This window comes from Aquarana catesbeiana, linkage group LG02, assembly GCF_042186555.1.
Source record: "Aquarana catesbeiana isolate 2022-GZ linkage group LG02, ASM4218655v1, whole genome shotgun sequence".
Taxonomy (NCBI): domain Eukaryota; kingdom Metazoa; phylum Chordata; class Amphibia; order Anura; family Ranidae; genus Aquarana; species Aquarana catesbeiana.
This window is the reverse complement of record NC_133325.1, coordinates 671,299,016-671,311,696: the sequence shown is the minus strand read 5'-3', so window position 1 is coordinate 671,311,696 and position 12,681 is coordinate 671,299,016. Positions and strand designations below refer to the sequence as shown.

At 40.1% G+C, this 12,681-nt stretch overlaps 1 protein-coding gene across 1 annotated transcript in view; it reads left to right on the top strand.

Annotated features, from left to right (window-relative positions):
• The window catches only part of NOS2 (nitric oxide synthase 2), a 150,731-nt gene extending 146,153 nt beyond the window's left edge, over positions 1 to 4,578 (top strand). The window contains exon 27 of the mRNA XM_073616679.1: positions 528 to 4,578. Within this exon, the coding sequence (XP_073472780.1) occupies positions 528 to 599 (72 nt within the window). The 3' untranslated portion in view covers positions 600 to 4,578. The remainder of the gene's footprint in view (positions 1 to 527) is intronic.
• The last annotated feature ends 8,103 nt before the right edge of the window (positions 4,579 to 12,681 follow it).

The following is a 12,681-nucleotide window of genomic DNA, read 5'->3' as shown; positions in this document are numbered from 1 at the left end:
CCTGCGGGGCCCCCTATTGGGCAAAGCCCATGGGCTTGAGCCCAGTTAAGCCCAATAATAAGTCCGGCCCTGGTTGTGGATTTGGCTTCAAGTGTTCAAGTACCATATGTGCTATTCAGATATGCCACATTTTAACCCAGGTACACAGAAGCCAGGATAGTGTGCTCATGAAAATGTCTTCTTAATTTCAAGCTGAAGCCCCTCCAGAAACTCTGGGCTAAATCAATATGCACCGTACATTACCTGCCAGCTAGCATTAGCACTAGAGAGTGCATGTCCTTCCACATTGCTCCACATAAATCCTAATGGCTGCCATGTGCCACTTACAGAAATAGGAACAGCTAGTGATACATATTCCACAATTTGGGAAACAGGCTTAGATAAAAAAAGACAAGAAGTCCCTTATTTCAACATGATATACAGTTATTCCGACAGCTGTGTTATGTGCCTAGTATTATGAAATGAATCCTACATTCAGAACACAAAGAGTAATCACTACGTTGTCATTGTTTGTGTTTGCTTTGCAGAATGAAATGCGTTATCATGAAGATATCTTTGGAACAGGCAATAAACATTTACAACTGCAGAATGGAATCTAAATTTCACCCAGCTGAGTCCCTGGCAAATCTTTTTTTTCACTCCTGAACAGAATATAATTGGAGGAAACGTGAAACGTCAATATGTGGTTCAATTTTAGATAAATATAGCATGATGACAAGCTAAATGCAAAACAAGCTATTCTAGAATCATACAAAATTCATCATCAACAACACAGAGAACAAGAAATCCAAAGCCAACAAACAAGGAAACTTTGGTGAAGCCTTTATCAGTATCCATGTTTATGGAAATTTGCTCCTAGTTTACCAATTTTGAAGACACTACAGACTACAAAGTGCTCTACACCTAAGATTCTTTTTGCGCCACAACATTTATGTCATATTTTTTGTATTTATTATGTTTTGTTTGAAATTTTTTATAGCAATTTTGGAAACCGTATAGAGAAGCACAAACTTCAAATGAAGCGTAACTTAAAAAAAAAATCAGCCTTAAAGTGGATGTAAACCCAATGTCATCCTTTCTAAACTACTGCCATAGGGGTTATCTATGCCTCCTGCATGTATCTTTACCTGTCAAATGTCTCCCCTCTGTCTGTTATGAGATCCGAAAAACTTCAGATTCTGTGGGTGGGTCTGTTGTCTGGAGCTCGGTGGGTGGAGTCATGATGTCAGTAGATTCCCCGCCCACCTCTACACTCCCCTTGTCAATATGCATTTTCTCCTGTGTATTACTTACACTGAACTTCTGCTATGATCTCTAACATCCAGTGAAAAGACAGGAAAGTAACCACATGACTTCAGCATGCCAAATCATGCTGAGGTGTGGCACATCCAATCCTGGCAGAGCAGCAGAAGAAAGGAGTGGGGGTGGGAATTAAAAAATAATGCATGTCTTAGGCTAGTGCACGAGATATGTAAATCACATGTCACTCACAGCAAGGGGGAGGATTTGACAAAGTTTTTCTCTGTTTGTCAAGATTTATCTCACTGAACAATAAAAGAGGATTGCTCAGAGCTGGATTAACTCTTTGTGGCAAGACTGGGCTCAAATGATAGGAAATCTTATACTCTACATTATGACATCAAAAAAAAAAAAAAATTTCGGGTTTACATCCACTTTAATAAAAAGTCTCCTCTTCCCACGCTGGGGATTACTATGCATAATTCAAGGCTTTTAGAGGACTCTGTTGGAGAATCCCTCCCTATGTGAGGTTTTGCAGGTGAGGACGAGTCCAGTGCTTAGTTTGCCAATCAATGTAGCAAAATACCCAGTATGTGCCTGTGTTCCCCACAGATGACTCATCTGGCATCCATGGGCAGCTCAAGAAGGTGCTTAATGAGACACCAAAGAGTTCTGTTATCAGACAAACTGTGGTATACATTTTATTTTAAAGCTGCTCATATCTTTCAAAAACTGCATTGCGCATCTCTGGTTTAAAGTTCATGCATCTGCATGCGAGTCTGTTGTAGAATTTGCTACATACTGGATATAAAACACTAACAGGCCTATTTATCATGCAGAGATCCTATGCTGCCAAGCTTTCAGCTTTCTGTTGTTAGATCAGTGAAAAACTAATTGTAATTGGGTGCCATTGTTTACAATATACTGTTCTTTCCTTTAGTACAGCAGCCAGCAATTATTGTTTTTAACTTGTGACCACATTTGTGTTGTAGATAGTAGGTTTACAGTATTCAGAATCATAGATTATTGTGATCAGACATCTTGTGCTCCTCACACAAGCTCCATAACATTATCATTTTGTGAACAATAAATTTAACAATCTCTCCACGCTACTCGATCCACAAACCCGAATATCCTTACAAAGCTGCTAACACCCCTGTTGAGTCACTAATGCAAATAATCCACTGTTTATTGCAAGTTTGTGAAACAGTTGATATAACTCATGTGACATTGTAATTCTTAAAAGACTATATTTTTACATTCGTGCCATGTTGTGGTTTACAGATATCCTACTGATGTCTGTATTTGGTTTTCATCACAGATAACACATTTGTACACTTTATAATTGATTTTCTTAGTAAAATTGTGTAAATAATGTAAATCAGTCTTAATATATGTTTTATATATTTATAGAAATATATCTCTTTTGAGAAATATAACTAAGTAATACACATAGATATCATTTTAGTAACTGTGTTAAATACCAGCAGTACAATTTAAGGTACGGACTTTGACTAAAAAGATTTTTTCAGAAAAATGTGGTTCCACTGGATTTTCTAGTGATCAGATAAACTGATAGCATGGTCATGGCCAAGTAGTATTTTTTGTATTATTGAGTTTTTAATGTAATTACACAAAGTTGACAATGCTATGAAATCTTCTTCCAACTACGATTACCAATACATTTGACAATGTTCTCACTGATTTTCAGTTAGATGGTTATTGGTCTACTTACAGTCATTCACAGTGCAATATTGGACCACTTAAATCTACTGACAACAATCTAAGCCTGGATGAAATATAACTTTTTTTTTTCTATTGTTTTTATAAACATTTTAAGTACAGCAATATTTTTCCATTATCACCTATGGCCACATAAGTAACAGCAATTAAACATGAAGGGTGCACTGCTCTCATCCAGTTATCAAAATAAGCCTAATAATACATGTATAATGTATAATAGACAAATGTGCAGATATGCAGGTTTAAAACATGAATATAGACTTTTAATTTATTTTCATCTTTTGGTTTAAATAGATGGACAAGTGTATTTTTTTAATCTATACACGTAACTTTGTAGGTTCCCTGAACAAAATTTTTGGTTAAATGGCTGATTAAAGGCCGACAATTGCGTACGTTAGTATGCAAGAAAAGATCCTGGCACATGCCCCTAAGACAAAAATAAGACGCTTGGTTGGCCAACAATCGGATCGTGTGTACGAGGCTTTAGAGTGGATGAAAACGTCTGACCATAGGTTCAGTCTGAATCCATCTGCAAGCCTCATTTAAAGTCCCAACCTCCCCCCTCTTACATACGCAATAGGGATGGGGGCGTGAATTTTTTCCTCACGTTCCATTTAAAGTCCCAGGTTCGTCCTTTCCCCCATTTTTTTGAATAGTAGAAAGAAGAGGAGGGTTGTGTAATGGTAGGGAGTTGTGGAGAAGGCTGCTATTGGAGCCCAAATGCCACCATGGCAGCTGCAATGGGTGAATGAAGTTGGGAATGTTGGGAGTTACAATATTTCCCTGACAGCAACTTGGCTGGTCCAGTTGCCCGGATACCGATCCTGACATCTCCAAAGGAAACCTGTATTAAGTATAATGGATAGACTGCTGTTGATGACCATCTTGTGAAAATGCTACATGTCTGGTAGTCTTCTAAGTTACTGGCCTATTATGCATTGCAGCAAAAAAACCCACTGTGCCGATCAAACTTCTGATCTGCATTCTTCCTCTGATCCAGTAAAATGTATTCTCATGGGAGGTCAGTATTAGCAGCCATGGTATATATCTCAATACATCTTTCCTTTAATATCTGACCGCACATGTACTTTGATATTTATAAAGTACAATATTATTCTGCAATTTATCTGAATTTTATCAGAGCTTGTTTTTATTGTATGTAATAGTTTTTCTTGAATAATGGATAAATACTGGAAAAGTAGTTTACATTATGCAACAAATGTAGAGAACATACATTATAAAATCATGATATCTTGTGTAATATATGAATGATATTAAAATAAACAAAATAGAGTGACCGACTAGAATTCGTAATATGGGTCTTATTTGGTATTTTCTGAGTGTTTGTTGTACTCATATTATCATATTATATTATTTATAGTCTACATTTATTTCAGATATGTTTGAAAATTTAAATAATTGATTAATTAATTATTGTATTAAAACAATTGTATTAATTGTGTTAATGTTATATATAGTAAGTCAATATGTACTTTTTTCCGCCTTACCCAGGACAGCTTTGATTTAGTTATTTTACATTATTTCTAGTAAATCCAAGTACTGTACAAATTAATTAAAACCAAAGATTAAAACAGATTATCATGTGGAGTTCTTTCTGCAGTGTAATATAACAGAGATTGCACTTTCATGCTTCCCTGATGCCAATGCAAGTCTATATTTTACTCACAAAGATTCATTGAGCAAGACACAGGGGAATTCTGTAAAGCTCTAACTTCAATTTTCTGGCAGTAGTTGGCTTTAAATCTACCTGTGCCTGATTCAGGCAAGCATTTGTGGCAGTCTTGGTAACATTAGCAACACGTGGGACAAATAAATGTAGTTCTAGCTACCATTACTTTAAGAACCTGCCGCTATGGCAGTGACAGACTCGTAAATAATTTCTAACCTGTAAACTAGTGGTAATTCTTAAAGCGGTTGTATGTCCGCAAAAAAACGAAAACAAAAACAACAGCCTTATTATAGGCTTACCTGTAGGTAAAAATGTGAAAGCGGGGTATACAACCTGCTTTAAGGCTGGGTTCACATACATACGGGGCGGATTTTGGTGCAGAGTCTGGTGTGGTTTCCATTCATCGGTTCAGGTGCTATTTAGGTGCGACTGTGACACTGAAATTGCATCTGAACCTGACTAAAAAACATACAGGACCCTTTTAAAATTTGCACCATAACTGGCCCGCATATATGTGAACCGACTCCATTGAAAGTTAGTTTGGTTCACATGTCATGCAAATCACATGCAGTTCAAAACTCATCCAATTCGCATATATGTGAATCAAGCCTTTAGACCAGCTCTGTGCTCTGGTACACCAATACTCAGAGTGGGACACGACTGTACTGGGGAGCTGTAATGAATGTGACTTCCCTCACAGTACTGTATCCCTGACCCTGTTCAGCTGTTGGCCAAGGGATTCCCCAGCTGAAAGCTAAAGGTGATCAGATGGGCCTGGGATACTGGAGATGTCATTACCAAATATGACAGTACTTATCTTTAGGGAATGACTTGAGTCATTGGGTTGGTGATGCCTGATGGTGAACTGAGTGACTAGTTTCCGATCAGTGAAGGCAGTGGTTGTAATCGAAAGCCATTATTGAACTGCCACTCCCACTCCTGTGCGCTGTCAATCAACAGCAAGGTAGACCTGATGGGGAACTAGTGTCTCAGTTCCCCATCAGGCTCCATCCACCCTACTACTCTGCCATACACCTGTCAGTTTGATGGGCACAGTGGCCTAGGGAGGGAAGGAGTGCACTGAGACAGTGCTAGTATAGACATTCCAACCCCAGTTGAGAGACACAGACAGTCTGTGACAGGTACATGAATCAGCTGCTATGGCAGTGACAGATTCGTAAATAATTTCTAACCTGGTAATTTTTAAAGCGGTTGTATGTTCGCAAAAAAAACAAAACTGTAAGGCAAAGGCATAATGAGCTAGTATGCAGTGCAGAGGCCTGATGAAATCCTAAAAGGTGTCTAGCAAACCCTTTGTGAATTCCCCCCATAACCTCAAAGTCATTCATCAAAAGTACTGATAAATAGGGATGGGCCGAACATCCCCCCCCCCTCCGGTTCGGTTCGCACCAGAACATACCGAACAGGCAAAAAATTTGTCAGAACACACGAACACCTTTAAAGTCTATGGGACACGAACATGAATAATCAAAAGTGCTTATTTTAAAGGCTTATATGCAAGTTATTATCATAAAAAGTGTTTGGGGACCTGGGATCTGCCCCAGGGGACATGTATCAATGCAAAAAAAGTTTTAAAAACTGCAGTTTTTTGGGGAGCAGTGATTTTAATAATGCTTAAAGTGAAACAATAAAAGTGAAATATTCCTTTAAATTTCAAACCTGGGGGGTGTCTATAGTATGCCTGTAAAGTGGCACAATTTTCCCGTGTTTAGAACAGCCCCTGCACAAAATGACATTTCTAAAGGAAAAAAAGTAATTTAAAAGAACTCCGGCTATAATGAATTGTCGGTCCCGGCAATACAGATAAAAGTCATTGAAAACAACGGCATGGGATTCCCCCCAGTCCATTACCAGGCCCTTTGGGTCTGGTATGAATATTAAGGGGAACCCCGAACCAAAATTTAAAAAAAAAATTGCGTGGGGGTCCCCTCAAATTCCATACCAGGCCCTTCAGGTCTGGTATAGATATTAAGAGGAACCCTGCACCAGAATTTTAAAAAAATGGCGTGGGGGTCCCCCCAAAAATCCATACCAGACCCTTATCCGAGCACGCAACCTGGCAGGCCACAGGAAAAGAGGGGGGACGAAAGAGCGCCCCCCCTCCTGAATCGTACCAGGCCACATGCCCTCAACATGGTGAGGGTGTTTTGGGGTAGCCCCCCTAAAGCACCTTGTCCCCATGTTGACTTTCATTGTTTCACTTTAAGCATTATTAAAATCACTGCTCTCGAAAAAACGTCCGTTTTTAAAAAATTTTTTGCATTGATACATATCTCCTGGGGCAGGACCCGGGTCCCCAAACACTTTTTATGACAATAACTTGCATATAAGCCTTTAAAATTAACATTTTTGATTTTTCATGTTAATGTCCCATAGACTTTAACGGTGTTCCGGCGGCTTTCGAATATGTCCCGAACAATGCATATTGTTCTGTGTTCTGCAGAACATCCGAACAACCAAGGTTCGGCCTGAACTTATGCCGAACTGTTCACCCATCCCTACTGATAAACAGATTGCTACAGGAGGTTTATTCACACACTGCCACATAAAAATACAGTCATCAAGATATGGCATATATTAAATAAGTCTCCTTCAAAAATCAACTCAGAACTTAACATAGCTACCTGTGTGCTGAAAATAAATTAGGCTTGATTTGCTATAGAAGTAGAAGCTGTTTACTTAGCAAAGTGAACATTCACTTTGAAAAGTGTATGTACACTTAGCTTAGTAAACACAGTGATGGTGTGTTCACTTTGCATGCCCAATGATGTGCAAGGGTAATAAAAAGAAAAGACAGGACTTTTGCATGCAAAAGATTGCATAGTTGAAGAGAACTCAGCTTCACCTTATTCTCTAAACTCAATAAATATTCATTTTGCAAAGTAAACATGCTCTATTTTTTACAAATTAACCCCCAATTTACCTTTATCTCCGCTCTATCATGAGTTTAAGGTAAGTTGTTGCAAGGGAATCAGAATCAGACCACAATTTTTCTAGGAAGCATCCCTCTTCAGATAAGTGTGTACTTTGTTCATTCCTGCAGGTTTACTGTGACTAAAGCTGGCCATACACTGAACGAAAATCAGCTTGTTAAGCACCACAATGCTGGTGTTAGTGTGCTGTGCTGAAAAAAGCAAGCATTTTGTATTTTTCCACATTGCATCGGCAGGCTGTGCTGGTCGCCGTAGTGTGGATACTTGAATGGAGTGTAACTTTGTACATTTTCAACAAAGCTAAAAAAAAAATGTAAACAGAGCAATGCGCTAAAACAGCGCCCCTCTTTGTCTTTCCCCCACTGCCCACATAAACATGAGGAGGGCATAGAAACGACATGTAGATATTACCAACTGTTAGAGTAAAATCTAATAAGGCAACTGTGCTAAACATTGGTCCACCAAGCTGTAGGAATCTGAGCAGCAAAATAATTTTTAAATCAACACTTTTCAAAAGACATGGTAACGTTGCCTGTGCAGGGCGAGGTGACAGTATCTCTGGAATGGGAATCCTTTGACACCCATATACTTACCTTACCTTATGGCTCCTTGCTCCACCTGTAGCCAACTCCTAGATCGACTGTGTTGACAGCCCAGGGCAACGGAGGACAGATGGGTTTGCTTCAAGAGCATATTAAATAAGGGCATTAGCCAATGCATCTCATTGGCTAATACATTTAAAAGAGCGAACAAAAGTCCTGGATGGCTTAACTCCAATGTAAAAATGCATATAAAAGCAAAGGAGAAGGCCTTCAAAAAATATACGGTAGAGGGATCATCATCAGCATTCACACTTTATAAAGAATGCAACAAGAAATGTAAGGGTGCAATAAGGATGGCTAAGATAGAACATGAAGAACATGAAAGACACATAGTGGAGGAAAGCAAAAAAAATCCCAAGAAATTCTTTAAGTATGTAAACAGTAAAAAAGGGAGGACAAACCATATTGGCCCCATAAAGAATGAGGAAGGACATTTGGTTACAAAGGATGGGGAGATGGCGAAAGTATTGAATTTATTCTTCTCCTCAGTCTTCATGAGGTAATCGAGGGGCTTCATTAACCAAAACTGCAGTGTTTATCCTCATGACATATCACAGGAAGCACCTACATGGTTAACAGAAGACAGAATTAAAATTGGACTTGGGAAACTTAACATTAAGGCCTCATGCCCTTGGGCGTTTAAAAAAACGAGCTGTAAAGCTAGTACTGACGCCAGGAAAAAAGGTGCTAAAAACAAGATTTTTTTCCGCGTTTTGCATTGGCGTCAATGCGCGTTTAGCCACGCTAGCTTTCAGACGCGTTTCTCTGTCTCTATTCAAAATCAATGGTTCCCTATGGAGCCCATTGATTGAATAGAAGTCGCACCAGAAGTTGGATCAAGATGATCCAACTTGCGATTTGACTTGTATGCTGAGAATCTTGAAGGGGAACCCTGCCAAAATTTTGCGTGAGGTTCCCCCCAAGATCCATACCAGACCCTTAGCCGAGCATGCAGCCCAGCAGGTCAGGAAAGTGGGGGACGAGCGAGAGCCCCCCCCTCCTGGACCATACCAGGCCACATGCCCCCCTGCCCCAAAGCACTAACCCCCTATGTTGAGGGCATGTGGCCTGGTATGGTCCGGGGGGGGCGCTCGCTTGTCCCCCCATTTCCTTACCTGCCGGGGTGCGTGTTCGGATAAGGGTCTGGTATGGATCTTGGGGGGGAACCTCACGCAAAATTTTGGCAGGGTTCCCCTTCAAGATTCTCAGCACACAAGTTGCCCCGCAAGTCGGATCATCTGGATCCGACTTCTGGTGCGAATTCTATTCAGAACAATGGGCTCCCATAGGGAACCATTGATTTTGAATAGAGACAGAGAAACGCCGGACAAGGCATAATGCTGTGTATACATCGTTAAGCCTTGTTAAATCGTGTTTAACACCTTTTACTGGTGCCTGGCATTTCTACAGCTATAGCGCTGGAGTCCCAGAACGCACTGGTCCTGGGTTTTTTTTTGGAGCTTAAAAACGCCTATGCCACTTACAGCTCCTAAACACCTTGGTGGGCATGAGGCCATAGGCTAACACGGAGAGGCGTTTTTAAACTGTGAAAAATGCTCCTAAAAGCAGCTGTAAAAACGTCCGTGGGCATGAGGCCTAATAAATCGCCGGGACCAGATGGCTTGCACCCGAGAGTACTTAGGGAACTCAGTCAAGTAATTGCCAGACCATTGTTGCTAATTTTTACTGACAGTCTACTGACTGGAATGGTACCAGCTGATTGAAGAAAAGCCAATGCATCACCAATATTTAAAAACGGCCCAAAATACATCCCTGGGAATTACAGACCAGTTAGCATAACATCAATAGTATGTAAACTCTTGGAGGGGATGATAAGGGACTATATGCAAGATTTAGATTTGAGAACGGTATCATTAGCAGTAATCAGCATGGATTCATGAAAAACTGTTCTTGCCAAACCAATCTATTAACCTTCTATGAGGAGGTGAGCCATCTAGATAAAGGAAGGCCCGTAGACGTGGTGTATCTGGATTTTGCAAAAGCATTTGACACAGTTCCCCATAAACATTTACTGTACAAAACAAGGTCCATTGGCATGGACCATAGGGTGAGTACATGGATTGAAAACTGGCTACAAGGGTGAGTTCAGAGGGGGTGGGTAGTGGGGTCCCCCAGGGTTCTGTGCTTGGACCAATCCTGTTTAATTTGTTCATAAACGACCTGGAAGATGGGGTAAACAGTTCAATTTCTGTATTTGCGGACGATACTAAGCTAAGCAGGGCAATAACTTCTCCGCAGAATGTGGAAACCTTGCAAAAAGATCTGAACAAATTAATGGGGTGGGCAACTACAAGGCAAATGAGGTTCAATGTAGAAAAATGTAAAATAATGCATTTGGGTGGTAAAAATATGAATGCAATCTATACACTAGGGGGAGAACCTCTGGGGAAATCTAGGATGGAAAAGGACCTGGGGGTCCTAGTAAATGATAGGCTCGGCAATGGCATGCAATGCCAAGTTGATGCTAACAAAGCAAACAGAATATTGGCACGCATTAAAAAGGGGATTAATTCCAGAGATAAAACGATAATTCTCCCACTCTACAAGACTCTGGTCCGGCCGCACCTAGAGTATGCTGTCCAGTTCTGGGCACCAGTCCTCAGGAAGGATGTACTGGAAATGGAGCGAGTACAAAGAAGGGCAACAAAGCTAATAAAGGGCCTGGAGGATATTAGTTATGAGGAAAGTTTGCGAGCACTGAACTTATTCTCAGACATTTCAGGGCGTATACCACATGTGTAGTATTGCATGTGATACATTTTTAATAGAAAATTCTTTATTATTTGATGAAACGGCCCAAGCCTTGAATGGGTCTGTTTACTTCTCTACATGCCTTACATTTCCTACATGCAAAGAACCCATCTCTATCCCAAAAGGAGGGTAGTCTCACGGGTGGATCTAAAACTTTTTTTAACTATTTTGTCTCCAATGTTGGGTGCCTTTCTGTAGATGAATTTGGGATTAGGCGGGAGTACTGGTTTAAACACTTTATCTAACAATAATATGTGCCAATGGGATGCAAATATTGATTCAACTTCCCTATATTGTGAGTGAAATCCTGTAATGAAGCCCCATTCCTGGCTGGTAGTACCCTGGGTACAACATCATCTTTCAAACAATTCTCTCTGGGCACCAAGGCTACTTCTTCTACTATAGTATCAAGAAATTGTGCATTATATCCTTTATCTACAAATTTCTCCTTGACAATTTGTGCTTCTTGAGAAGAATAGTCAGAATCATTAGAGCAGTTTCTCTTTAGTCTTATTATTTGTTCTTTGGGTATGTTTCTTAGCCATAGAGGATGATGACAACTCTTGACTGGTAAATTTTTTTTTTTTTCAATACCACATCAGTGACCGTTTTCAGGGGGGTTTGTTTCAACTTTACATTTCAATATTGACCCGACTTGTTTTTCACATCATAGTGGCATAAGTTTTTTTTTTTTTTCTTGTTCTTAAGTACAGCTATAAATGTCCCCAACACGAACGGCGAGTTCCTTTATTGGAGCCTCTCTTCATTAGGAAAAGTTGAAACAAATCTAGTACCTAGACTATCTAGACCCCCCTACAACCTCCCTAATTCTACCCCCCACCCCCCTTACCCCTCGATGTCACCTGTACCGGTCCTATCATTTCACCACGTACCTTAGATCCTACCAGTTCTAGTCAACTCATATTCTCCACTCATGTTACTTCATACAAGTCTCTAATTAGTTAAAGGGCCAGACCACGTATTTATTTTAGATTCCTATCAACTCTGCAGACCTTGTTGAGCACTTAAACTCTAACCAGTCCCTCCATTTTTCTTCATACTCTTCCATTCCCACTCCCTCGCTGTATCTCAGGTATTCAAGACTTTGGATTTTGTTTGTTTTATCGTAAGAATCCTGCAGTGTTGGGCACCTTCTTTCCTGCCAGTATCTGGGTATAAAACTTTTGGCTGCATTCAAAAGTTGTGGTAAGAGTGTTCTCAAATATGTCACAGTTGGCAATCTAAAACCGTGAAATAAGCACGCCCATGGATCATCGGGGACCTCAATATGAGTTATCTCACCGATGATTTGCCTGATCTCACCCTAAAATTTTTTGATTTCCGGACAATGCCACCAGATATGCGCCATTGTCCCGATCTCTTTATATCCCCTCCAGCAATATTGCGAGGTTTCGCTCTGGTACTTAGATGCTCTATCTGGGGTAATATACCATCTTGCTAAGCACTTGTAGTTTAGCTCGGACATCTTGTAGTTTACCGATGTTATATGTACTCGCTTTAGTAAAATCCCAATCTCAGAGTCTGAGAGTTTTGAATCTAATTCCAACTCCCACTTCTTGATAAATGCCGGTGTTTCTATTCCCTTCAATTCTATTAACACCCTATAGATCCTAGAGATCCCCTTCTTCCCAACTTTGTCAACACAGTTTCTTTAAGGGGC